General features: G+C 38.0%; 1 protein-coding gene and 1 long non-coding RNA gene across 4 annotated transcripts in view; one reads left to right on the forward strand and one right to left on the reverse strand.

Moving 5' to 3' along the window:
• CCDC9B (coiled-coil domain containing 9B) overlaps positions 1-22,129 on the reverse strand; it is a 74,909-nt gene extending 52,780 nt beyond the window's left edge. For 2 of the 3 annotated variants that reach the window (XM_039323851.1, XM_039323848.1), the window contains exons 1-5: positions 21,933-22,129; positions 16,810-16,850; positions 5,567-5,680; positions 3,066-3,170; positions 784-942 (exon numbers count right to left, since the gene is read on the reverse strand). In XM_039323851.1, coding sequence (XP_039179785.1) covers positions 784-942; positions 3,066-3,170; positions 5,567-5,680; positions 16,810-16,845 — 414 coding nt within the window. In that variant the 5' untranslated portion in view covers positions 16,846-16,850; positions 21,933-22,129. The remainder of the gene's footprint in view (positions 1-783; positions 943-3,065; positions 3,171-5,566; positions 5,681-16,809; positions 16,851-21,932) is intronic. The other variant, XM_039323849.1, reaches the window with a different exon arrangement.
• Positions 22,130-22,152: 23 nt separating this feature from the next.
• LOC120299239 lies at positions 22,153-25,244 on the forward strand. The gene is made up of 2 exons (XR_005554366.1): positions 22,153-22,531; positions 24,344-25,244. It is a non-coding gene; the product is annotated as an uncharacterized LOC120299239 (long non-coding RNA).
• Positions 25,245-27,354: the final 2,110 nt, after the last annotated feature.

Genomic DNA, 27,354 nt, shown 5'->3' on the forward strand with positions numbered 1-27,354 from the left:
GATGATTTTCGCTTTGTTATTTTTATTGTATAATTCCCAGAGTCACAAGCACTGTAACAAATAAACATGAGATCATCGATCTAGTATAATACAGTAGATCTATGAATGGAAATTAATTCCCAGGTGATAGCTACTAAAGCAATGCAGGCTTTGTTAAAGTATTTATGGCATACTTTATTTATATTTATAGCAGTATTCCAATATCTCAGGGGCTGCCATAAAGAAGAGGGAATTAAGCTATTTTCCAAAGCACCTGAAGGCAGGACAAGAAGCAACGGGTGGAAACTAATCAAGGAGAGAAGCAACCTAGAACTAAGGAGAAACTTCCTGACAGTGAGAACAATTAATCAGTGGAACAGCCTGCCTCCAGAAGCAGTAAATGCTCCAACACTGGAAGTTTTTAAGAAGAGACTGGATAGCCATTTGTCCGAAATGGTGTAGGGTTTCCTGCCTGAGCAGGGGGTTGGACTAGATGACCTTCAAGGTCCCTTCCAACTTTACTACTATTACAATCTATTGTGTTAATATTTTTCTTGAATTTGCGATGCTTCTGAAACACATATGAAGAAATCTGCAATAGCTATTTTTTACTGAATACCTAATATAAGATCTTTAAAATTAACACAAAATCCAAGAGAACTGGAAAAAAAGGGGTGGGGGGAAATACTACATACAAGGTCAGAAGAGTAGTGTTTGTAGGAAAGCAAGCAAGAGATCTTCCTCAACTGCTTCCTTAAAATGTTATCTCCAAGGATTCAACCATTGTTTTTTTTGTAAACCCACCTTGCCTTTGTTGTCCATGGTCACGGCCAACTGAACCCGTTTCCCCATCCTGAATGTGAACACGTGATCACTTTCTTCATCGTCTTCCTCACTACCAACCCCAAAGCTTGAGGCAGAAGAGCAACTGCTTCCCCACTTCTCGTTCACAATCCTTTTCTCCTGGAAATGGAAAGAGGGTGGTCACAAAAATTAGGAACATTTTATGTTTGTTTTTTTTTACCAAAAATGAACTTGTCTAAGAAAAATCTGCCCCAACATACTCTTTGCCAGGAGGTGTTTGTTTTTGGGTTGTTTTTTTTTTTTTTTAGATTGAAGAACAGCCCCAAATCTGGAAGAAAGCAATAACAAAATGATACCACATGTTTACCAATGCAAAGTCAAAGGCTGATGGTGCTAAATGTGTTAGAGTAATAGGGAAATAAATTGAAGTGTGGCATATGTCGAATGGACTTGTATAGCTTATTGAGTCGTTTCATAAAACCATGAGCCGTGGTGGCACAGTGATTAGAATGCAGTATTGCAGGCTAATTCTGCTGACTGCCAGGGGTTTGATCCTCACAGGCTCACGGTTTGACTCAGCCTTATCCTTCTGAGGTCAGTAAAATGAGAACCCAGATTGTTGCGGGCAATATGCTGACTCTGTAAACCACTTAGAGCGGGCTGTAAAGTACTATGAAGCAGTATATAAATCTAAGTGCTATTGCTATTTAAATGTGCTATGTAATTTGAAAGCCTTCCCCTGCTGTTGACAAGTCTAAAGGATAATTGGTAGAGACACTATGGGTGTCTTTGCATTTACTTTGCAGATTTTCTTATACTGTAACCTTCTATTAGCCTAGGGAAGGAGCAAGGAGGTATAAATAATTATCAGGACTTCAGTAACTCTGGAGGTAGTTTAGAATCACAGTTCCAGAGTTAGAAGAAACCACTTAGGCCTGGAGGCCAATCTCCTATTTAGGCAGGAACCCAACTGAGAGAGTCCTGAAAGATGGTGGCCTTACTCCTGCTTGAACACATCTGGAAAAGAAGATCTCACCACCTCATTTAATATTTCATTCTCCTATCAACTTACTACTATTGCTAGGACATTTTTAAAATATTTATAACCCCCCCCTTTTGTAAATTAAGATTGCAAAAACAAAGTTACTCTGGGGCTATGGAATTCAGACATGTCCATCTGTGTGATCCCCCTTCAGATATTTGTAATGTGTCATCATATTCCTTCTCAGTCATCTGTCTTCAGATTAAGCATATCCAGTTATCTCTTTTCCTCCACACTGGGCCATGCACTTATGCAGAGGATGAGAAAGAGGAATTATGTATTAGTACTATATTTAAAAAAAAATCTAAAAGTCTGACCTAAGGGTTGCTGCTCTATATGCTTTTCACTACAGTTTAGCTGCCCACAACCTGGTGTTCTGTTAGTCTACAAATTCTTCCATCTCTATTGAAAAATAATGTCAAGTCATCCTTGACTCCTAATAGCTTCATTTGCACATCCATATAGTTTTCTTGGCAGCAATATGAGAGAAACTTTCCATTGTCTGATTCGGTAATGTTTTTCCTACTTTCCACCCTGTTTCTCTCCCAAGACCATCATGGTTATTCAGGTTTTCCCACCTTCTCAAGTACGTTTCTTCCGGTCTTTACTTATATGGAAACTGATTAAGTATGATAGGAATAGTAATCCATCACACATAGCAGGCACTAGATTGGGAAATGTGAGGAAGTAAAGTCGGGATCTCTGCCTGTGCTTTGGAAAAGCAGCTGCAGCCACCAAAATTACTTTCTCTGCACTTCCCACATTCATCCAGATGTTCATTCCTACATTTACCTACTCCAGCTGCCTGGCTAATTGAGCCAGACCCTGGTGTTTTCAAGGACGTACTGATGTCCAGAAGCAGCCTCACCCTACCCAGTCTTTTGACTTTACAAAAGCAAATGCCAAAACAAAATGGAAAAGGGTGTGTGTATAGCAGGAAAGATAAAAACAAACAACCTACAGGACAAGAAGCTGGGGTGACACCTGTAGATTGACAGCTATTATAAGCAGGCAAGAAGACTTGTATTCAACTGCCAGGACCACAAGCTAGTGTGAGTCCAGCTTGGAGCCCAGCAGTAACTAGAAAAGGAGTAACTACACTGAAACAGCACCACATCCCAATGGTGTAAGAAACTTTGGAAAAAGGCAAAGATTGCATGTTACCAATATAATCTAATACAGCTAAAAATTCCTATAATACTCCATTTCTTTTTCAGAAGAAAAGGGAGAGTGTGCTTACATTATGTGGTTTGGTGATAGTGATGGTAAGGCCATCTGGCCTAGCCTTCCTTGTAGTGACAGCCATTCCTTCTCGTTCGGCTCGTTTCTTGTCTTCTTCTATTTCCTGAAAAAGTGACATTTAAATCTTTTACCAGATCAGCTGCCAACAGTAAAACAAGTGAACATTAGAAACATCATGGTCAAGGGAGAAACATAAAGAAGCTTGAAGAAATTATATGTTCCCCAACAAATAGTTCTTGCTATCATTAAATATACATACAAGCCAAGATTTTGCTACTGTGTTATCTCCTTTGCTTGGATTTGCAAAGCTGTATTTGTACAACCATGCTCAGCTAAAATGTGGTTAGCTACTTTGCAGTTCAGTGTATTGGTAATCTGTATTTGTGGGGCCTAGGCATGCTATTCTCTATAACATAGCATTTGCATAATTTTGTGGCTGGTGGAACATCTACCCTGGCCCTGAAACAACAGACTTACCGCTATATATTCTGGATATTCTTCTAATGGGATTAGGTCAGCAGACAATTGTTAGCTTTGTTATACAATTGCTCATGGTTCCAGCAAAACTCACATTAATGTAGCCTCATTTCCCCCCCCCCCATTGTAATTAGTGAGATACTCTGTGTTAAGTCTGGTGCTCGGTGAGGCATCAACGAGGCAGCAGGTGAACTAACAACTCTTCATTTAAGGTTTAAACAGAAGCCTGGATGACTGCTGCTCCACCCCTATTTATACACTCAGCAACTAGGTGGCAGCCAATAGGATTCAAGTATTAGTTCCCGCTTTTAACACAAGTAATTAGCATGTAGACAGAAAGTCCGGCTCTTAACTGACAGAGTCTTATGACTGTTTTTTCAAGTAATTCACCTCAATACATTATATTCTGGACATCCAGGCCCACTCTCTACCCCAATTCTTAGACTCTGCCTTCCACATTGATAGATTGGCAGTAGTCACTTCTGAACATGGCACAACCTAGTCCAGTGATGGCGAACCTTTTAGAGACCGAGTGCCCAAAACCGCCCTACCCCCCAGCCTGCCCCCGCTCCGCCCGCCCATCCCTGCCCTGCTCCACCCTCACCCTGCCCGCTCTCAGGGCCATCCACAGCCCACCGCAGATCGCCTAGGTGGCCCTGCAGCGCCATGGTGACCACACCCTCCACCTGCACTCCACAGCATCATCTCCTGCCCAGTTGCCATGTATTTGGCTGTGCTGCTCTGCCTGGGTTGCACCCAGGGCTGACTCTCCTCCGGGAGCTGCTGATGAGGAGGGGGCTGCAGGGGGAGGCGGGGCTGGGGCAACGGCATGTGTGCCCACAGAGAGTGGTGCCATAGGTTCGCCACTACTGACCTAGTCAATCACAGTTCATCAGCAAGTTATGCAGACATATTTTATGTTATTTGTTCATGTTCAGTAGTTCCCTGAATCTAGAAAAATGAGTTAATGAATAAGCCATATTTAAAATATCTATGGATAAGTATGCTATCAATACACAGCCAGTGTAAATCCTTGTCCTTCATATTTCAGCAAATAGTTGGCTCTACCAATTAATATTCTGACCTGATTCACATGGAGAGTCATTTGTACAATATACTCTACCATGTGGTGTAAATCCAGCAGAATTGGTTGGATTTATAAATTAGGGTTCCATGCAAAGTTTAAATTAGCTGAAAAATTCATAGTTAAATTATGAGTGAGAAGCAGTTAGGGTAGTGATTAAAGGCACTAGGCTAGAAACTGGTAGACTTTGAACCCTAGTCCCACATTAAGCACAAAGCCAGTTCGAGTGACCTTGGGCCAGTCACTCTCTTCCAGCCTTAGGAAAGAGGCAATCACATGGAATCAAGAATAGCAGAAAATATATTGAGTAAAAGTGGATAAGGGTATTAGGCAAATATCACCATGTTTCTTTAACCATTTTGTTGAACAAATTGCATTTGAATCAGTTCATACAAAATGTTAAACACACACCACATTGTGGTTTATTATAATCTGTGAATCTGGACCATAGACATTCTCTTGCAGATTAACTGTTCCAGAATTTGTTCCAAATTTTTTTCTGAAGATAACTTTACAGCAATTAAGAGTTGGCATTAGTAGCAGTGGAACCTATGAATCTGTTTGTTTTGGTTCCTAAAAATGGGATTCTTATATACTTTTAATATTTTGTCAGTTCTATTGTAAAAAGCTATTTAAAAAACAAGTTAATTTGAAATTCCAATCCAAGTAGTAACTACACTGCTACCAACTGAGCTGTAAAGTATTTGTGATAATTAAAAAAAGATACAGCTTTCAAATCAAACTGCTATAAATTGACTCAAAGGTTTAACTAAAGCATGGATAGGCAACCTTGGCTCTTTTATGACTCGTGGACTTCAGTTCCCAGAATTCCTGAGCCAGTACAAGTCATAAGCCAAGGTTGCCTACCCCTGAACTAAAGGATTTGAAACTATATTAGGTAACCCCATTAAAAAGGAGAAGCTAGAATTCATACATACTTGGTATCTTCTCATGAGAGCTTCATTCTTCTTCCTCAGAGCTAGAATTTTTTTATCCAGTTCAACGTCTTTCTCTTCTTTTTTCTGCAACACTGCATCATCCATAGCAGCATCCTAAAATACAAAGAGAATCTTTAATGGAATTCCACAAATGACCAATGATGCCAAATATTATTTGTCCCGTTTGCCATTATATGACTAAAGATATATATATGTCATCCTTTTCAGAAATTGTACACTATCACATATGGAATGAGAGTTTAACATAAATAGCATTTGCAACACCTGCCATTTCAGAATGTATAAAAATGTCAGGTTCTCCTTTAGACACAAGATTTGCAGTCAGAAATTATAATTCCATTATATTTGAACTTAATCCACTAGCATTTTTTTATAGGGAGGTGGAAATATTGAGCAGGAGAAGGGTTATATTAAAACCAAAAAACTAAAACAGGGTAAGGAAAAACTTCCCAAACCCAATACACATTAAATATTGTAGTTCAGTGGCTATAATAAATGTAAATAAACAAACAAATGATCTGGAACTTGTGTTACTTGTACATGTGGTCACCAGGTAGTAAACAGAATGTACTATTGACTTAAAAATGGCTAAAAAGAAAATCTCTGGGTAAAAATATGAGTGGTTAGCAGAAAAGGAATAGCTTAAAGGATGATTTGGAGCAGAAAAATTCTAAACCTGCCCAAAGAATGAGAGTCAAACTATGAGATGCATCTGTATTTCTAAAGCTGCTTATTAAATCCATCTTATCTCAGAGTAATTGTCTGGTAGTTACCCTAAAGAAATGTTACAGTGAAGAAATAAACAGGGATAAGAGAAGGCCAGGAGATTTATGCCAGATAGGTTACAGCTAGGGAGGCTTAGGGGCTGCAATGAGACCCTTCCTGATTTACCGAGTTAGGGGAACACAGTTGGTCAGTTCTGCAAATTTCATGTCCATATTTTTCATTTAATTTTAAGCCTGGCTCTTAATAAAAAGATACCTAAATTGATGGTGACAGAGTTTCAGCTTAACATGCAAATTTTGTTTCTGCTGAATAATTTTCCCTGCAGGAAAATGAAATACAGGATTCTTTATTATCGTCCATCATGCTTGCAAGAAGAGCGAATTGGTCACTTCTGCAAGCTGACGAATTTTCATGACCATTTTTGTGCAACTGCTTTAAACATGATTGGAATACTACTTAGTCGGTTATTTTTAAAATCTGTTGTATATTCATTATGTGGATAAGCTCCGGGCAATGCATCATGAAATGGGAAGCCGAGTATTAGGTATGTACATATGCAGAATGGAACTGAAGCAATGTTCAATGTGAAGGATGCTTTTTCAATGCTGCATAATGCAGAAATAAGGGGTGGCCAAACCACATTCCATAAGAGTGAAAAATATTTTGCATAGGTAGTTATTAAAGTCATATAGAAAATTGTCTGTTACATATATAGGAAGGTCTTGGCATTTGTCTACAGTGGATAGATTGTTCAGTTTGCATGCTAATGCAGACTGACCTAATTTGATTTTCAAAATCTATTCACAACCCTAGATGAAGCTAAAAGCCGAAATCAATAGTTTCCCTTAAGTTTTGCAAAGCAGTTCATAATTAGAAATCTACATGAAATGTATACACCATATAAGGACCAAATACAACAAAGATATGTAGAGAAAATATGTAAGAAATTCATTAAATTAAGGGAAACCATTTACAAAATATGTGTATATTAGAAAAATGCACATTTTAGGAGACATTTATATGGAAATCTATATGAATTGCCATGAAGGTCTTTTAAAAAAATAAAAGTCTTATAGTGAGATGTAACAAGAAATGAGAAATTGAGCAAATTAAACCTCTGAGATTTTCCTATCGCAAATGATGACTGAGAGACAGTTTGGTGTGGTGGTAAAGGCATCAGGCTAGAAATTGGGAGGTTGGGAGTTTGAATTCCACCTTAGGCACAAAGCCAGCTAGGTGATCTTGAGCCATTTATTCCCCCTCAGTCCTAGGAAAAAAGCAAGGCCAAGCTGTTTCTAAAATCTTAATAACAATAATAATAAAGTTGGAAGGGACCTTGAAGGTCATCGAGTCCAATCCCCTGCTCAGGCAGGAACCCTACATCATTTCAGACAAATGGCTTTTCCAGTCTCTTCTTAAAAACTTCCAGTGTTGGAGCATTCACCGCTTCTGGAGGCAGGTTGTTCTAACTGGTTAATTGTTCTAACTGTCAGGAAGTTTCTCCTTAGTTCTAGGTTGCTTCTCTCCTTAATTAGTTTCCATTCATTGCTTCTTGTCCTGCCTTCAAGTGCCTTGGAGAATAGCTTGACTCCCTCTTCTTTGTGGCAGCCCCTGAGATATTGGAACACTGCCTTAGGACAGTTGAATTGAATTGAATACTGTGTTGGCCAAGTGTGATTAGACACACAAAGAAGTTGTATGTCTAATTTTCAGGGATGTGTCTAATTAACACTGGCTTGAAAGCACCCACCTCCCCACTATAAAAACAACAACAATGACTAGTAATGGCTCTTTGGGGTTGAGTTCTGACTTGGGATGATGGGGATTGAACTTGGGTCTCTTAGACTTTTCAAAGATAAACAGGCAAGGTCCTGAGTGGTCCCTACACAGTAGCCATTCCAATAGGATATGCCACAAAGAATCTCCATAGAGAGCCCTGACCTACCCTGCGGGTTAACATGTGCATTATTTAGACTACAAAAAGGAAGAAAAAGCCAAGAGTCAGGCTTTTCAAAAGTCATTAGATATTTTTTTTGGGGGGGGGGGTTAGGAAAAATTTAAATACTGGTCAAACTTTCTTCCTACTAACATTCAAATTAGTATGGGAATGGAACTATGGGAAATACCCAATTTGTTTCCAGCAGAAAGTCATTGCAAAATTCATGGAATGTCTGCAAAATTCATGGAATGTCACAGAATTGATAGGATTGCAGTTATTTTGGAAATACCCCTTATCTAGGTAGTACATCCCCCTTGTGTTACCAGGGGTAGGCAACCTTGGCTCTTTTATGACTCGTGGACTTCAGCTCCCAGAATTCCTGAGCCAGCATGGCTAGCTCAGGAATTCTGCGAGTTGAAGTCCACATGTCATAAAAGAGCCAAGGTTGCCTACCCCTGCCCTTAACCAATGTAGGAATCCACAATACTTTTACATTCCTAGCTATGAAATCATATATATTACTTTCAGTATTGGAGGCCATATATTTTTTAATATTATTTGTTGAAGAACATAAGGAAAAGGCTGCTGCTATGCTCATGTTGTGTTTGGGTTGTTTTTTTAAAAAAAAAATCCTTATATTACGTTCATAGGATTCCTGCTGGTCTTTGAGACTGTACAACACACAAACTAACTACGAGAAAGAGCAGATCATGTTCACTGGATATGTTCAGAGACAGAGTAGATATCAAGAAAAACACTAGAAGAAATGGAAGCACTGGAGGTCTACAAAAGTGATTCATAAATATTTTATAGTATTTTTATTAAAGGCTACGATTAAAGGATAAAAAACTAATACAAACTAAAAAATAAAAAAATGTAGAAAAGAAAAAAGAGGAAGAAAAATAAGAATATAGTAACAAAAAAGAAATATATATAAAGAAAAATATATACCTGTTTATCACAACAGGTATAAACAATTTTAATAACATCACCTTCTTTCAAAATACAACAAATGATCTTTCCATAACTTCCTGTTATCTACAAACAAATCCCTACATCCTTTGTTGTTCAGTCCTGCTTAATAAAAATACATTAAGAGTTAGCAGAGATATCAACATATCTGTTTTAACCATGGTTTAAGAGACTTAAGAAAATAAAAGAGTTGGAAGGAGGTCTTCTAGTCCAACCCTTGGCTCAGCCAGGAAACCCTATACCATTTCAGACAAATGGTTGTCCAATCTCTTCTTAAAAATCTCCAGTGTTAAAGCATTCACACCTTCTAGAGGCAAATCTTTAAATAAACCTTTTTATTCCTTCCTTTTATTTTTAACTATTTTGATATTTAATCCCTTCAAATAATATCCTAGAACTTGATTTCACAAAATTCTTAAAAATGTTAACAAGTTGTTTTTGACTTCCGGTGGTTCCAGCGATGACGAATGGCGGCGTTTTACAAAGCCGCCCGTTCCTGGTGCGTGTAAAAGCCGCAGGACTTAGAGGTAAGAGCTCCCCTGGATCCCTGTTATTTTGGGAATCGGAGGGTAGAGCTACCTCGGAGCCTGAGCAACTCCGCGTTCCAGGGAGACTTCATTCCGAAGCTTTTGGGATGAAGCAAGTTGCCGCTTCCACATCTGCTTTTTTTTTCCAGCTGCTTGTGAGTATTTGAAAGCAGACGGAGCAGACCAGGAGAGACTGTGCTCAAGTTTGATGGTGCCTTTAACTTCAGCAAGTTTCCTCTTCCTCTTCTTTTGTTCACTTTCCCTTTAGAAGAAGAAAGGGAAAGTGAAAAGTAAAATGGCGATCGTCTTTCTTGCCTGATTTGCATTACAAAGTAAAACCTGGATACAGATTAACTCTTTAAATACAGAAGTAAGAATTTGGCTTTTATTCTTTCCTCCTTTTTCTTCTCTATTTTTTTTTCTAAGAATACTTAAAAGAACTGTGCCCCTTTTTTTTTCTTTTTCTCTTTTTTTTTTCAATAAGAATCTTTCTTCTTGGAACTTAAGAAAATGGCTTCAAAACGTCTGCCTCCTGCCCCTAAGGTTCCTATTTCTTCTCCAATGCCTCAGCCTGCATCTCAGAAACCAAAATCACCTCCACCTTCTCCTCCTCCTCCTGCAATTTCTCTTAATGATTTACAAGATGCTTTAAAACAGCATGCCTTGGATATTAAGGAGGAGGTAAAAGATCTTATAATTGCAGAGAGGGCTAATACAGAAGAATTATTGGAGAAAAAGAACAAACAAGTAAGAGACCATATCCTTCTGGCCTTTCAGGGCTTAGCCCTGCACATAGAGAGGATTGATGACCAGATGGAAAAGATTACTGAAAATGCATCAAGGATGGAATTTAGAATGCAGGAGGTAGAGAACAAGATAGAAATTACACAGGATGAACAAATCATTTCACAATATAGGGAGATGGAACATGCATTGCATATCAGGGGCCTGAGGGAGAACCCTCAGGAAGACTTAAAGATGCTTATTGTGAAAGATATTGCTCCTAATATTGGCTGGCGGCCTGAAATAATTGAGAATGAGATAGAAAAATTTTTTAGAGTTAATTCACGGGTTGCTAGACAGAGAAATCTACCAAGAGATGTGGTTATTTATTTTTCTAGAAGATCTATCCGTAATGAAATTATACAGGCTTTTTACAAACAAAAGTTTCAAATTGCTGATCAAGACGTGATAATTTTAAAAGAGATACCTCCAAAAATTTTAAGAGCCAGAAAAGATTTTACTTTCTTGTCTGATGAGCTGAAACATCGTCAAATTCAGTTCAGATGGGAGATTCCAAGAGGAATAATAGTAAATTATGAAGGGATACGTCACAGATTAACTACTGTTTCCAAAGCAAGAGATTTTTATCAGTCTATCTTAAAAGCAAGATTGTCACCACCTCCACAAATAAGGATAACCGAAGTCTTTTATGGCAGGAGCCTCATCAATGATGGTTATGGAACAAGCTGCACAGAATTCTCACATAAAAGAGCAAAGGATGACACGAGCTGCCCATAAACGTAAAGAAAAAGAGCAGTTGCAGAAGGGTGGTGAAAGTTTGGTTGTTACAGAGCCTGTGGGAGGGGCAAGACCAAAAAGATCTTCGACAGCAGATCTGCAGGCCATGCTCCAGAGGCTCTAGGCCAGTGGAGATGGTCAGGTTCCTGACCTGGAATGTTAATGGCTTAAACGTGCCACAGAAACGAAGAAAGATTTTCCATTATTTGAAACAACATAATAATGATTTGATATGTTTGCAGGAGACTCATATAACTTTAAAGGATTCTAAATTCTTGATGAATTCCCGTCTGGGCACACATTTTACTGCTCCAGCCCCTGGGAAAAAAGGGGGAGTGGTAATTTATGTGAAGAAAACTTTTTCAGCTAAACTAATTGAGGCTGATTCTGAAGGAAGATATCTTTTTGTGGAATTATTATTACAAGGCCGAAAGGTTCTTATTGTTGGACTATATGCTCCCAATCAACAACAGAAACAATTTTACAAGTTGCTGCATGGCAAGATATCTCAGTTGGATTATAAATCGATAATTTTGATGGGTGACTGGAATAGGGTTTTAGACCCAACTATAGACAAAAGAAGTTCCTCTAAAACTTTTATTCAAACTAAACTACCTATGACTTTCTTTGATTTGAAGAAAGAACTGGAGCTTATTGATATTTGGCGAGAAAGGAACACAAGTGATAGAGACTTTACTTTTTATTCTGATAGACACCAGTCATTTTCAAGGATTGATTTCTTTTTGATTACTAGTGACTTCCTCCCTAGAGTGAGGAAGGTGAAAATTTTTCCCAGGACATTGTCAGATCATAGTCCTGTGTGGATGGAGTTATATTCGGAAGACGGGAATAGAAGATCCTGGAGACTGAATGAGAACTTATTTAATCGGGAGGAGTTCGTACAAAAGTATAAAGAACATTTAAAGGACTTTTTTACTATACATATGAATAAGGGAACATCGATGTCTATGGTGTGGGACGCTAGTAAAGCATATATGAGGGGAATTCTGATTCAATTGAATAAAGTTTTTAGGGAAAAAGGGTCACAAAGACGTAGAGAAATAGAAGAAGAGATCAAATCAAAAGAACAAGAGTTGGTTCTTAACCCTACTGATAATAATTTAAAGGTATCTATAAAGATGCTTAAGGAACAATTTAACATGTTGATGGCAGATCAGGTGGCTACCAATCTGTCGTATATGAGACATAATACTTTTTGCAATGCGAATAAGCCTGGGAGGTGGTTGGCTTATCAGTTACGAAAGAAACAGAAAGCTAGAATTATAGAGAAAGTAAAATATAAAGGTACTGAGGTTTTTCAGCAAGATTTGATTAGAAAAAGCTTTTTGGACTTTTACACAAAATTATATTCAAGTGATAATATAAGGGGTTTGGATATAGATAAATATTTACAATCAGTACATTTTCCTAGACTTTCAGAGGAACAACAAAATGGGATGAATAGTTTAATTACTGTGGAGGAAATTGGTTTAGCTATTAAGCAGTTAAAGGTTGGAAAGTCTCCTGGAACAGATGGACTGACTTCTAGGTATTATAAGATCTTATCTGAAGAAATGATAGAGCCATTAAAGGAACTCTTTAATAGTATTTTGTTGGGTATGCAAGTTCCTCCTTCTTGGAAAAGAGCCTTTATATCACTGATTCCGAAGGAAGATCAGGATCTTACAGAGCCTAAGAATTATAGGCCAATTTCATTATTGAATGTTGATTATAAGATCTTTACAAAAATTTTGGCAAATAGATTAATGCAGGTTATGAAAGACTTGATTCATAGTGATCAAGCAGGATTTATAACAGGGAGATATATGAAACATAATGTTAGACAAATTATTAACTTAATTGAGTACTTGGATAAGAATAATCAGATTCCTGTGGCTTTTATCTTTTTGGACGCTGAAAAAGCTTTTGATCAATTGGACTGGCAATTTTTATTTTCTTTGGTAGAGAAAATGAATTTTGGGGATAATTTTTTACATGCACTTAAAGCTATATATCAGCAGCAATCTGCACAAATTGTTGTAAATGGGGGATTGACTGAGAATTTTAATATTCAAAAAGGGACAAGACAAGGATGTCCATTATCCCCATTGTTATTTGTTTTAACATTGGAAATTTTATTGATTCAGATTCGGGAATCGAAGTTAATTAAGGGTGTAAAGATAAGGAAGAATGAGTATAAATTGCGGGCATTTGCGGATGATTTGGTTTTAATTTTGGAACAGCCGAATCAGGCGATTGATGGTTTATTAGAACTTATAACACAGTATGGGAATGTTTCTGGTTTTAAAGTTAATAATTATAAGACTAAGATATTATCTAAGAATATGTCAGTTAAAGAAAGGGAAAGTTTGATTAAAGCCACAGGTTTTCAGATGGTAAAAAAGGTTAAATACTTGGGAGTATATCTAACTGCTTCAAATGGAAAATTGTATAAGAACAATTACGAACCACTATGGGCAAAAGTCCAAAAGGATTTAAGAGATTGGAAAAAATTGCAATTGTCATTGTTGGGGAGAATTTCAGCTGTAAAAATGAATGTTCTACCAAAGTTTCTTTTTTTGTTTCAGATGATACCTATTCTTAAAAAAGAGGCAAATTTGGAGGAATGGCAAAAGGGTATCAATAATTTTATATGGGCCGGGAAGAAACCAAGGGTTAAATTTAAGATATTACAGGATGCTCGAGAAAGAGGGGGACTTAAGGCACCTAATTTGAAATTATATTATGATGCAGCCGCCCTAACTTGGTTAAGTGATTGGCTTAATTTAACAAATATGGATATTCTTTTTTTGGAAGGTTGGGATTTAATATATGGTTGGCATGCATATTTAATTTTTAATAAGAAAGTTGATCGGACTTTTAAATCACATATTTTGAGGAATGCCTTACTTCGTGTTTGGAAGAAGTATTATTATAGATTAAATTATAAAATACCTATCTGGGGGATTCCCAGACATGCAATTGAGGGAACTTCTAAGGGGACAAATTTTGATAAAATCTCGTACAAAGAATTGTTAATTTGTTCTGATTCGAATTGGCATTTGAAATCCCTAGATGTATTAAGGCAGCAAAATATTCTACAGTCATGGTTTCAATATTTACAAATAATGGATAGATGGACTGTAGACAAGAAAGAGGGAATAACACTAGAAGATAGACAATTGGTTATTCAGATTAAAAACCAAGGTCCGGCTCATATAAAAAGAATATACAATGTTTTATTAGAGTTAGATTCGGAAACAGAATTGGTTAAAGACTGTATGATTAAATGGGCTCAGAATATACAGGAGCCGATCTCATTGGATTTATGGGAGACAATTTGGATAAGAAATGTTAAATTTACACAAGCTCAAAATTTGAGAGAAAATTTTTATAAAATGTTTTATAGATGGCACTTAGATCCTAAAAAATTATCTTGTATGTATTCCAACATACAGCCCAAATGTTGGAGATGTGGCAATAATGATGCGACATACTTTCATATTTGGTGGAACTGTAAAAAAGTAAAGGCTTTTTGGATTATGATTTGGTGGAACATTCAAAAGATTTTTAGAAAAAAGATAAAGTTTATTCCTCAACTATTTTTACTTGGTATTTTTGTTGACTTAAATGAAAAAGAAACTACTTTGATGTTGAATTTATTAACTGCAGCAAGGTTACTAGTAGATTTATATTGGAAGAAAGATTCCTTGCCTACTTTAGAAGAATGGATATTTAACGTATCTAGTTTTGCAGAAATGGCAAAAATTTCTGCTTATTTAAAGGATCATTCACAAGAAAGATATATTACTGTATGGGGAAGGTGGATAGATTATATTCAGAAAAAGTATGGAATTAAAAAGTTTCATTTATTTTATGAATGAATATCAAATATTATAGAGAATTGTTTTATAGGTTATGGAGTTAAAGGTTAATTATGATATTTTTTCCCTCTCTTTTTTTTTCTTTTTTTTCTTAATTATTATAATTTTCTTTTTTTTAACCCTGTATTCTGCTCTGGGAAGTGAAGGGAGGGGGGTTGGGGGTGGGAGGGAGGGTAAGGGGGGGGGTTTTCTATTTTAAAATTTTATTGTATTTTTATAAATGATTGTATGTTTTAAAAAATAAAAAATTTTCAATAAAAAAAACAAGTTGTTTTTTGTAAATTTAATATAGGGAAGTATCCAGGTCACTTTTTCAGTTTGTTATTTGTATATCTCTTTTAATTATTAAGACATCAACCAGTTTCATTAGTATATCCGGTGTGGCATCCTTTTCTTGTAGCCTGTCGCAGTCTTCACCAGTAAAACCTGTTCCTCTTCCACAACATTATTTAAATTCAGTGCATCCATAGAGGCAGACACCTTTAAAATTAATTTCTGGATCCACTGTTCAAAAAATATACCTCAATATGTTGAATGTTAAAATATTTTGCTCCATTCTAGTAGGTCAAATTTAAGTGTTCTTCTCTTTTAATTGTAATCTTTGGGGTTAGAGATAATGATCTAGTTTAGAAGTAAGAAAATTGTAACTATATATATGTATGTGTAATGTTTAATTAATTAAGAGATATTTGTGTATGATGATACAATTTGGTAAGATATGATAATATTGTTTTTTTAAATTAAATTAGCTATTATTGGAAGAAGAAATAAATAAAAGGGATGAGAGAGATTAAGAACTTGAATATATTTGCAAGAGATATTTGAAGGGGTAATATGTTGTTGTAATACATTATTTGATTATGGTAATTGAAATTGATAAGCTTTTAATAAACAGGTTTAGTAGTAATAGAAACTTAGGATAGAAATGAAATATATTAAATTTATTATGTTATTTGAGGGAAATAGAGAGATGATAGCGAGTGTATTAAGTTGAGCTGTTATTTTGTGATTTTATGTTGGAATTTTTGTGTACCCAAACACCACGGTGTGTCTCAAATACTTTTTGTTAAAATTATAAAACCAATAAAATATATATTTTTAAAAAAATTGTAATCTTTGGTTTCTCCTGGTTCCCTCTAGTGCAGGGGTCCCCAGCCTGTGGGCCGTGGCCCACTACTGGGCCGTGGCCTCTTGGCTACTGGGCCATGTGGATGGCCTCCCCCGAGCATCACACAGGAATAACCTTGTACCACGCATCACCCAAGCGCTAGCTCCGCTCTGAGAATTGCGCACACACTTTGCACTGCCCGTTTGCATCACACACATGCATGTGGCCCTATGCCTCCTCTTCTTTTCCCTCTGGGCCACCAATGTAGAAAGGTTGGGGACCTCTTCTCTAGTGTCCAGCTTTCAAAGTTCCATCAGGATTTTTTTTAAAAAAAGAATTCAAAACAATAGCATTTTGCCACAGTAGAAGTTTTACAATTAATTCTAAAGTCTTATTTCAAATTGATCTGGATCCTTGATCCATTTGTAACTTTCCAAAATTGGTGTTCTAATCACCCTTTTGCAGTTTATTCCCCTAAAATATTTTTTTACATTTTTTAAATTTGTATTTAAAATATCTTTCACTAAGGATTGAAGGAGACTCACCTGGTACCATAAAAAGTTGTCACTCCAGAAGTTCATAATAGCTGAAAAGCAATTAACCATCAAATTCAGAAGGTCATTAAAAAAAAGAAAGCATGCAGATCCTGTGTCCACAAAAGCACCAACCATAATTTGAGCAAAGACGGCTTTCTCTCATCTTACACACCTCTAAACCCACCAAAGCCTGCTGTCTTGCAATCTCCTTGTGAGGGACCCCTGTCTGGAGCACTTCTGTACAATCTCAAGTTCTCTGCTTGTCCAGAGAGAAATTAGAAGTAGCCAGCCACTCACCAGCTCTTCATTCTGATGTGGTCTTTGGCTCCACATTTAGTGGAGCTGTCTTCGCCATTTCTTCTTATGAAAGGATATTTGTAAATATATAAATAAAGCCATTTTGCACAGCATAAAAACACCTTAAGAAATAATTAAAGGCCAACATATAATTAAGAAAAGTATGTGTCTATATTATGCTTCTACCATTTATCAAGGTTCTTAAGAAAGAAAAGGAAAATTGAGATGTACAAATGTATATATCTGCTTAAATCTTGAAAAGGTTAATAAAGTTTGTACTTAAAGAAATGTAATTATTTCTAATGTTGGAAGACATTTTTTCTAAATGGAATTCCTCAAGAAATTATTGGCAAGCATTGTTGACAAACTAGTACATCATGCGGCCTATATTAGTTAAACTTCACATTTTATTTGCAGTGCTTGCTATTTGAAACCAAATAGGAAAGAAGTAATTCTTTTCATGGATGCCATCTTAATTTAAAATGTTATCAATGAAAGACAATGATAAAATCAAGTAAGCAACTTAAGTAAAATAAAAATGAATGAGTGATAAAGTTCTACCTAGCTGCTCATAATAGGCAGCTTATTATGAATCCCCACAATACAAATAATAAGGATATATTTATGTTACAGAATGTGTGGATAACCTTGTTCTCTTAGTTCAGACATGTCAAACACAAGGCCTGGGGGCTGGATGCGGTCCACGACATGGTTTCATGTGGCCCACGAAGCCATCCTGGAAACAGTGAGGGAATGGCCCTCGCTGCCTTGGCCCTGGCCTAGGCCGCCCGGGAGCCAATGTACAATTTTGTGGTGGCCATCTATGCGGAAACGCATTCAGTCTTAGCTCCACAAGGCCATCTGGAAACAGCAAGGGACCGGCCCCTGCCGTGTTGGCCCTGCACCCTGGGCGTGCACTGGGGACGTGTCACCCTTTGTGAGGAATGAAGAAATGCACCATCACCTGGAAGTGGCCACCAAATGGCCCTCGCCTACTTCACATATCTGACTTGATGGACTCCGGGGGAGGGGTTTCAGCAGGCAGTGGGGCGCTATCCTCACAGCGCAGAGAGGCTGAGCCAAGCGGTGCGAATCATGAGCCAAGCGGTGCGATGGTGTTTGGTTTACAGTAATTTATTTGGATAATAAAGCTCTTGCCTTGACTTCTAATATCTTTATCACCTAAAAATATTGATAATAATAATAACTACAATCTATCTAAAAATGAATTTAGTAGCCTCGTGCCTATAATTTTGGAGGAAAATAGTTCCACTGAGTACCAAGAGGAATAGCAATTGTAGCAAGCTCAGATGAATTCTGAGATATGCGAAGATAAAATTAAAAGTGAAGGAATTCTACCCTGTAAAAGTCCTTTGACACTGAAAATGCTCACTGGCCTCTAGCAGTTGCTATAAACTGGGTATCCATTCAGCAACAAATGTCAAACTCTGAGAGGAGAGAAGTGGCTTAGCTGAATCTCTAAGAGTTTATAGCAGCTGCCTTCCTCCAGCTGATGTCTTCCAGCTATGTTGAACTACAATACCCATCATTCTTATCTACTACATGTAGAAGGTAAAATGTTGGAGAAAGTCGGTTATATTAACTTGCACAAATGCACAACTAATTACAGGTATATATGTCTATACACTTTACAGAAAAAGCACAGAAAAGAAGAAAGAACTTGTAAGCTAAAAAAGTTAGACACAAGAAGAAAAAAAGGAAACATGGCTTAGACTAATTTACACTTACAACATAACTATACATGTCTTTCTGTCTTCCATTCCATACATTTTCTTTGGTTCTTTAAACATCTCACCTCTTTTTCAGACTCTCACCAACTCCATTGAACTACAACTTTCTCAGACTTTTATTTCCTCTAGATTTGTTCACTCCTCCTTTATAGTTTTGCAGTTATACCAATTTGATCTTCAATCTTCCTCCCTGTGTGATCAAATCATCTCACCATACTGATTATTCACTTGTACAGCCTATCCACAATCATGCAACACTTGTTCATATGTGACCTTCTCTTCTTGTTTCACCATAAAAAAGTTCTTAAACACAAGTAGTCCTTACAACAGTTCATTTAGTGACAGTCTGAAGTTACAATGGCATGGAAAAAAACTGATTTATAACCGTTTTTCACACTGACAACCGTTGCAGCATCCCCACGATCATGTGAACAAAATTTAGACAACTGACTCATATTTATGATGGTTGCAGTGTCCCAGGGTCATGTGATCACCTTTTGCAACCTTCTGACAAGCAAAGACAATGGGGAAACTAGATTCACTTAACAACTGTCTTACTTAACAACTGCAGTTATTCACTTAACGTCTTTGACACTAAAGGTTGTAAAATGGGGCAAAACTCACTTAACTGTCTTGCTTAGCAAGATAAATTTTGGGCTCAATTGTGGAGGACTATCTGCACCCCATTCCCATTGCGCTTAACTTATGTTGTTTCTGATGTACCCAACTCTCATTCTATATATCAAGATTGGCGAATGTACTCTAGTATATGCTATTTTTATTTATTTCAACATTCATTCCTCATAACAAACTACTGTATGTCCTATCCATTACCTTTCTAGACATTTTTAAGCAGCTATTCACCAGTCACCTTTTTCATGTATTCTTGAGTCTCATAATAGCTCATTCTTGATGTGTTTGTCTCAGTCCCACCTACATATTTATGTCACCTTAGCAGATTACTTGTTCTCTCTGGGTTGCATTAATTCAGACTATTGCACAATATTTCCAAAAAACATATCTAGCTTTTCCTTTATCATTATTCACTGAAGTGTAATGCTCAGCTATAATTAACCTATGGATTTCTATTTTCATACACACCCACAACAACCTAGAGAAAACAAATTCATATTTTCTGACACACATATTAGCCCTTTCATTGACAAATAAACCTACACCTTCGCTTCAAGATCAGACAACACACATTTAGGGGTTTTACATGCTTTTTCTTACACTTCACATCATACACACACACAAAACATATTTTTTCATTCATTGGTGAGTTCAGGTTTATATTTATCCCTCTTGCATTCCCAACTTTTTTACATGATGGTAATCACTAAATGGGCCGTTTAGATATTAACTGCATTGCTCATCATATTAGTCAAATGAGTGTCAAGGGTGAAACTTTGGCAGCTACGTGCCTCTGCGTTTCACATAAAACTTTTTAATAAGTTGGGGAAGATGTAGCCCAGCTTATGAGCTTTAACTGATAAACTGGTACCTCTTACCACATGCAACGTTTCCTACTAATAGCGATGACAGTGCTAGCTACTTTTGGTCTATTGTAGCCAGTACACCACAAGTGCAACTAAAAACCAGATTTACCTCAAGGATTCTCACAGTTTTCTGCCCAAACCAGAAACTACAATTCAGAGACTGTCTTACAAGCAAAGTACTTTTTCTCACATCCAACCAGTTAAGATATATATGTAATACACTGCCACATTTATAACTAGCTGATTACCGTAACACTGAACAGGACTTTTTCTATTTGGGAAAGAAGGATATACATACAGTATTGCAGCCTGAGATAGCATGTCCCATTATTTATTTATTTGTTTGTTTGTTTGTTTTTTATTTCATTTGTGCCAATGAATGGAGATTCACAGAGAGATAGCAGCAGCAGGAGCAAAAACAATGAGAACAAGGACTCAAATGAAATGCCCCAGAATTTGAGGCCCTGTATTAAATCCAGCGACTCGTTGATTGGTGCACACTGATCCAGGCATTGCCACACAGTCAGCATTTTTCCTTTCTGTTTGTTGCTGTGTTGCAGTCAGGGGATATTCTCGCTGCCAAGCTACTGGAAAGAACATTGGCTTGGTGGGCATTGGAAATGGAAGGTGACACCCCCTTTGCCCTCGCGGACAGAAAGCCCTGTGGTACAGTGATTCAGGCATGGAGTTATAAATGGCTCTAGCAGAACAAACGTGCAGTGGCTGTGAATGAGAAGGCTTGTTTGTTGGCTCGCTGGGGGAAAAGAAAACCCTAGAGGCCACTAGAAGATGAGGAGGGGGAGAGAGTCTATCAGTCAGAGATATCTTTATTAATATCAAACAAATGTTGGAGGGGATGGGAAGGGAGTAAAAACCAAGCATGAAGTAGGAAAGTAAAGTTTCAGAGAATTTTTTGCCATATCCACTGATTCTAAACTATTGAAAGCTGCTGATCTTTTTTCTAGATTATGGTTCTGACTAGGATTTCCCAGTGTGCTTCCCAAATCAGCTGTTTCTGGTATGAGGGTGAAAGAGAAAGAAAGAAAGAAAGAAAGAAAGAAAGAAAGAAAGAAAGAAAGAAAGAAAGAAAGAAAGAAAGAAAGAAAGAAAGAAAGAAAGCAAGCAGGGGGTGAGGGGGAAACCACTGGGGGATGGGAATTGACAGGATAGGGCCTCAGCCCAGCACTTCACAGTGTCAGGCAGTGCACTGCCAGTCTTTGATCAGATGGGTGCATCTTCTCCAGCCTCCTAATCTTTGAGTGGGAAGCATCTTTCATTGCCCAGCATTCTGTTTTGTTATGATTTCTGCTAAAATAACGTCTTCCCTCTCTTTGGGGGAGGGGGAATAGGGAATCTAACTTGCCTGCCTGGAAAGACAGTCCCATAACAATCTACTGCAGGAAAGCCACCTTTTTTTGCCCTCCCCAGTCATCCAGCTAACAATCTGCTGGCTGAAAACAAAAGACTCTGAAACAACAATGCAATTTTTAAAAGGAAAAGCAAAGCAAAGAAGTCACTCCTTGGCTTTCAGACTGCAAGAATGGCTCCCCACATCCCTCCCGGTTACAACAAAGGCAGCACTCACAGAATGGTGCATTTTGGACATCAGAGGTGAAGCTCGGCAGATTCCACAGCAGGGCTAAAAGAGGAGAGCCATCCGTCGGCCTTTCTCAGTACTGGTTGCACCGCATACAGGATCATGTTTTGATTACAAAAGCCCTGCCTGGGCTCCCAGCCAAAAGCACCGGCTGCCTCATATACGAAAGCAGAGGCAGGCAATCAAAGCGTATGTATCCTCCTCTTCATTCGCCTTTCAGTGAGAATGTACCTCGCCTTTGCTTCTCCCCGTGATACCTTTACAGTTCTGGTTGTCAGAGTCCACACATGGCGCATTCCGACTAGCAGGAACTGGAAAGACTGGGAGGGTGAGGTATCCTTGCCCACCAAGAGCCAGACTCCACATTCTTGGCACTTATTTGCATCGTGGGTTAAACGTACAGATGATTGTTAGGCGAATGCTCACAAAGGTTTGGAAGATTCTGTCAATCTGCGATCTGTTTTTTGTTTCTTGACAAAAGTTTATGTCAGCAGAGACGGTGAGGTGTTGGAAGCCTGGAGAAAAACAGAATCCTACATTCAACCTACATTCAAAAAGGGGAAGGAGGAGGATCAATGAAATGGCAGGTCAGCTAAAAGTCTATATTTGGCAAGGCACTGGAACAGATTGTCAAGGAGCATGTTTGCAAACCTTTCATAAAGAATGCTATCATTAATAGGTGCCAGCCTGGCTTTCAGGAGCATGTTGTGTCAGATTATTTTTTATGACAGAAGGACTAACTAGCTAGATAGACCAAAGAAATGCTGCAAATGATGTGCATGTTGTTCTTAGTGAAGCGTCTGACAGGAACTCTTGGATGATTATTGGACAAGATAGATAAAATTCAGTCAGATGAGTTTGCAACTGGTTGAGCAAGCCCCTCCAAAGGGTTCTGCAAAGTGGGGCAGTAGTAGTGTCCATCCTGGATGCAGGCAGTAAGAGGTACTTGTGTTGGTGCTGCTGCTCATCAGCTGTTTGGTAGTTAGCATCAGGATGTAGCAACAGAGATGGAGAAGGTGAACTGGTGATGGTGTGGTAGGTTTTAGCTTTTAAGCAGTGAAACCATCTGACTAGTGCAGCGGTAGAAGTTTTCAGATGGGGGTTGAGAGGTATTTGGGATGATTTAATAAAATCCTGCTCTGAGGTGTAAGACACATTCCATTTCACACATTCAGTGAGCCTAGGATTATCTCATCTTCCCTATGTTTAAAAATCACAGATTCATATTAGACAGATCAGTTTATCTAATATAAGATATCCTGTACTTAAAATAATGTATTATTCTGTTCCCCTGGTCAACCTTGGGATGAAACTATTAGGAAGATTAATAATAAGTTGAAAAGGCAGAAGCTTTGGTATGTTTTTTTCAACCCTGGTTTGTTTTCATAAGATTGCAGCCTCCTTGCCCAAGCAGGTTTGGATGTGCCCAGTACACCTTCACTCAGCCATGGAATCTACATCTGTATGAAGTTCAGTTATAAGTCAAGAGTCATAGATAATATATATTGGTTGCCCTGGTTACCCCAACACCCTAGGCATAATGTATGATTATGACTTAGCATGACAGGTGAACTTGTTCTATAAATGGGCAGTGCTAAGCTTCAGGGTTTAGAGACTGCGGTCTATATCAGGGGTCCTCAACTTTGACAACTTATGGACAAGACTTGTGGACTTCAACTCCCAGAATTCCTCAGTCAGATTTGCTGGCTGAGGAATTCTGGAAGTTGAAGTCCACAAGTCTTAAAGTTGCCAAGGTTGAGGACCCCTGGTCTATACAACAGATCTCCTGATGTTTGGCAGGCAACTGTGGCTGGCATTTTTAGAGGCAAGTTGGTCTGCTATGCAGGCTATAAAGACGGGTGCCCAGTCAATGCCTGCTTAGTTGCCTGTGGCCATAAAATTCAACACCAGTATATTATTCTTGAGATCATCATTAAACAAATAATAGCTTCCCAAGATGTATGATTATTTTTTAAAATTATGTTTCTCAAAGAGGCATTTGTTCTTAAACTAAATGGTGGATTCATAGTATCACTGGCGTTCTTCCCTGCCAGATAATGTTATAAACATTTTTCTTTGTATATATTTTTTCTTTTCTTTTCTTTTCTTTCTTTCTTTCTTTCTTTTGGATACCTTCTCACACTTCTATCCCTATTCTCTTTTCATTCTTTATTTTTTGTCTTGATTGTTTATGTTGTTTTTTTATGTACATGCTTTGCAAACTTTAACACAATTATTTGAATGTTACTTTAATATATCTACTTTTATGTCTCATTTCTTTCTTTAGTCTTGTTCTTAAGATATTGCATGGCAGACAAGAATATCACATAGTCCCCCAAAGACACATGGGGGAACAGCAGAAAACTGCTTAACCCAGCCTTGCCCAATTTGTATTCCAGATATGGAGGACTTGATTGCCAGATCCTGCAACCAAGGACTATATTGAATGCAAACTAAAGAAGCATAACCCAACATGACTTGGAAGGCACTAGATTGGAGGAAGTCAGTTTGTTTTACCCTTATTGACCACTATCACCTCCATCAGATTTTTCCACTTAGAGAGAAGATATGAGTCTTCATATTGGTTCCCAGTGGAAATATGAGCAAACAGAATGGGTTAGGTTTGCCTTCTCCCTGTATCATTTGTCCACTAAAATCTATAACCCAACTCAAATATATCAGCAGGAATTTCTGGTGTGCTTAACAACTAACCTAGCTTTAAAGGATTTGCTCTTATTTTTCAAGAGATTTTTTTCCATTTTTATGTTGCTTTCAGATGACCAAAAAAGATCCTATGTACAGTCACACTGACTTTCATTTTATTATGGAATCACATTTTGTCATTTATCATTGTAATTAAAAGGACTAAAGGATGCAACCCGGTATTCAAAATCAGACCCATGGTTAGACATCCTTACTACTCTCCCCCCACCCCCACATCTAATGTATTGACAGAAACAGGTGCAGAGAGTCAGTGTATTCACTCTTTAATCCTCCAAGGGCTGGAGGAGCAAGCTCGTATTACATTTCACACCGGGGCAAGTATTAGGATGGAAGTATGGATTCTGACTTTCAGGCAAAATTTTAAAATGTCACTTCATGTCCCCAAATGTAGGTCATGAGACCTACGTGAGTACGTTCTTTATAACACATTGTTTTTCCCATTGCCTTAATTATTTCTTAGTTCAGTTTATTTGTGTGTTTATTTGTTCACCCACTTGCCTGGTAGTTCACCACAGTCATGGTGATGATGGTGGTGATGATCATTTTTTAGAAAAATAAAAGGAGACTTTGGAAGCATTGCTATGATCTTTGGGCTTCCTTTGGGTACTTATTTGCTTTTGCACTCACATGGCCCAGACTGATGTACAGCTGTGTACCACAAGTAACCTCTACTCTTCCAAGGTCTGTCTGATAGCAAAGTTGCCTAGAGCTCTTGGTGAAAACATTTTAGACATGATGACCTGTATTTTGATACATACATTTTATAAATAACTCAAGGTGGTGACCATACCTTATATTCCTTTCTCCTTTAATTTCACCCACAACAACCCTGTAAAGTGGGTTGGACTTAGAGAGAGTGACTGGTCTAGTTTCCCAGCTGACTTTTTCATGCCTAAGACAGGACTAGAACACACTGTCTCCCAGTTTCTAGCTTGGGGCCTTAACTATTAGACCAAACTATAATCACTAGACTAACTAATGATACCTCTGCCTGGGCCCCTATATTTTTCTTAAGAAATTACTCCAATATTGCCCTAACTCTGATGTGGCTTTGGATGTCTTATATGTTGTTGCCATGAAGTCAAATCAGAGACAGCACAGTTCTTCTGGTGGCAATAAAAGGGCATTATCAACTAAGGATGCAACTCCAATTATGACTATTCTCCTTTTGTGCTGATGCTTTATTCGTAAGTTGTCAAATGTTTCCAGTTACTCAATTCTAATTGCAAAAGAAAAAGAAGGGAATGATAAGGGGAGAAAAACCCTTAAATGTATTTTCTTGTAGCTGCTGCAACCTTGCCTGACTTTGCTTCATTTACAGTAGCTAGGCTGTAGTTAGCTTCTTCTGCCAATTCAACTGGTTGTAGTTAATTAAGATTCCAGTCCTACATACATTCTCCTGAGCAAGCTATAGTTCTAATTACCCTAGAGCGAAAATACCAACAAGTAAGTGTATTCAGAAGAAGATCCAGAAAGTCTAGTCCCTACCTTAAGAGCCTGGCTTTAATTATACACATTTCAAATGAAAGGTAAAGGTTGAAAAATACATCCACCCATTAAAAAAATGACATCACTTTATCATATAGACTGCAGGTAGTATGGGAACAGCAAATTTAAAAGTCTAGAGGCCACACTGTGTTTCAGAATAACATTGTTGTTCCTTTGGGGTTGATTACTGTTTATTGAAACTCAAATACTTTGGCCACCTAATGAGAAGGAAGGGCTCACTGGAGAAGGGCCTAATGCTGGGAAAGATTGAGGGCAACAGAAGAAGGGGACGACAGAGAATGAGATGGCTGGATGGAGTCACTGAAGCAGTAGGTGTGAACTTAAATGGACTCCAGAAGATGGTAGAGGACAGGAAGACCTGGAGGAACGTTGTCCATGGGGTCGCGATGGGTCGGACACGACTTCGCAATTAACAACAACTGTTTGCTTGTATTAAATAAAACGAAAGAGCTCTTGTGGCAAATCAGAAATGGAGAATCCATCCCAGGACCTCAGAAACAAGATCAGGGCCAAACTCTAAACCCTCAGAAATAAAATCAGGTTCAATCCCAATTGCATAACCCCATCAGAACTGAAGACGCTATTCCTGCCCTAAAATAAAGCTGTCAAAATAGAATAAAAACACAAGTAGTCCTCACTTATTAATTGCAGTCTGGCTGCAGTCATTAAGCGAATCACCATGGTTATTATGCACAATATCGTGTGACCACAACCTGTGACTTCCTGCCAGCTTCCCCATGGACATCACTCGTTGGCTGTGATTACATGATCATGGGATGCAGTGACTGACGTAAACGCGCACCAGTTGCCAAGTGGCCGAATTGCGATCACATGACTGTGGAGATGCTATGGCAGCCACAAGTTCAGGGACTGGTCATAAATCTCCTTTTTTCAGAACTGTTGTTACTTTGAATGAGTGTCAAACAAGCAGCCCATAAATGAAGATTAGCAGCATCACTCACCAGGGCAAAAACAAACAAAAGACAGTGAAGGCTCAGCCTCTGCAGCCACCCAGCAGCAGGCCCAACTAAGGAAATTGCAACAATGTACTTGATGGAAAAATCACAGATTTTCTTGTTCTAGCTTAAGGCCACGCACCTATTCTTCCACCATTCATTAGCATGGGAAATAAAGGGTACTTCCAAACACTGCTCTCTCCTTTGAAAAGATGTGAAAT

The sequence above is a fragment of the Crotalus tigris genome, unplaced genomic scaffold (genome assembly GCF_016545835.1).
Source record: "Crotalus tigris isolate CLP2741 ecotype Arizona unplaced genomic scaffold, ASM1654583v1 scf7180000024285.889131, whole genome shotgun sequence".
In the NCBI taxonomy this organism is placed as follows: Eukaryota; Metazoa; Chordata; class Lepidosauria; order Squamata; family Viperidae; genus Crotalus; species Crotalus tigris.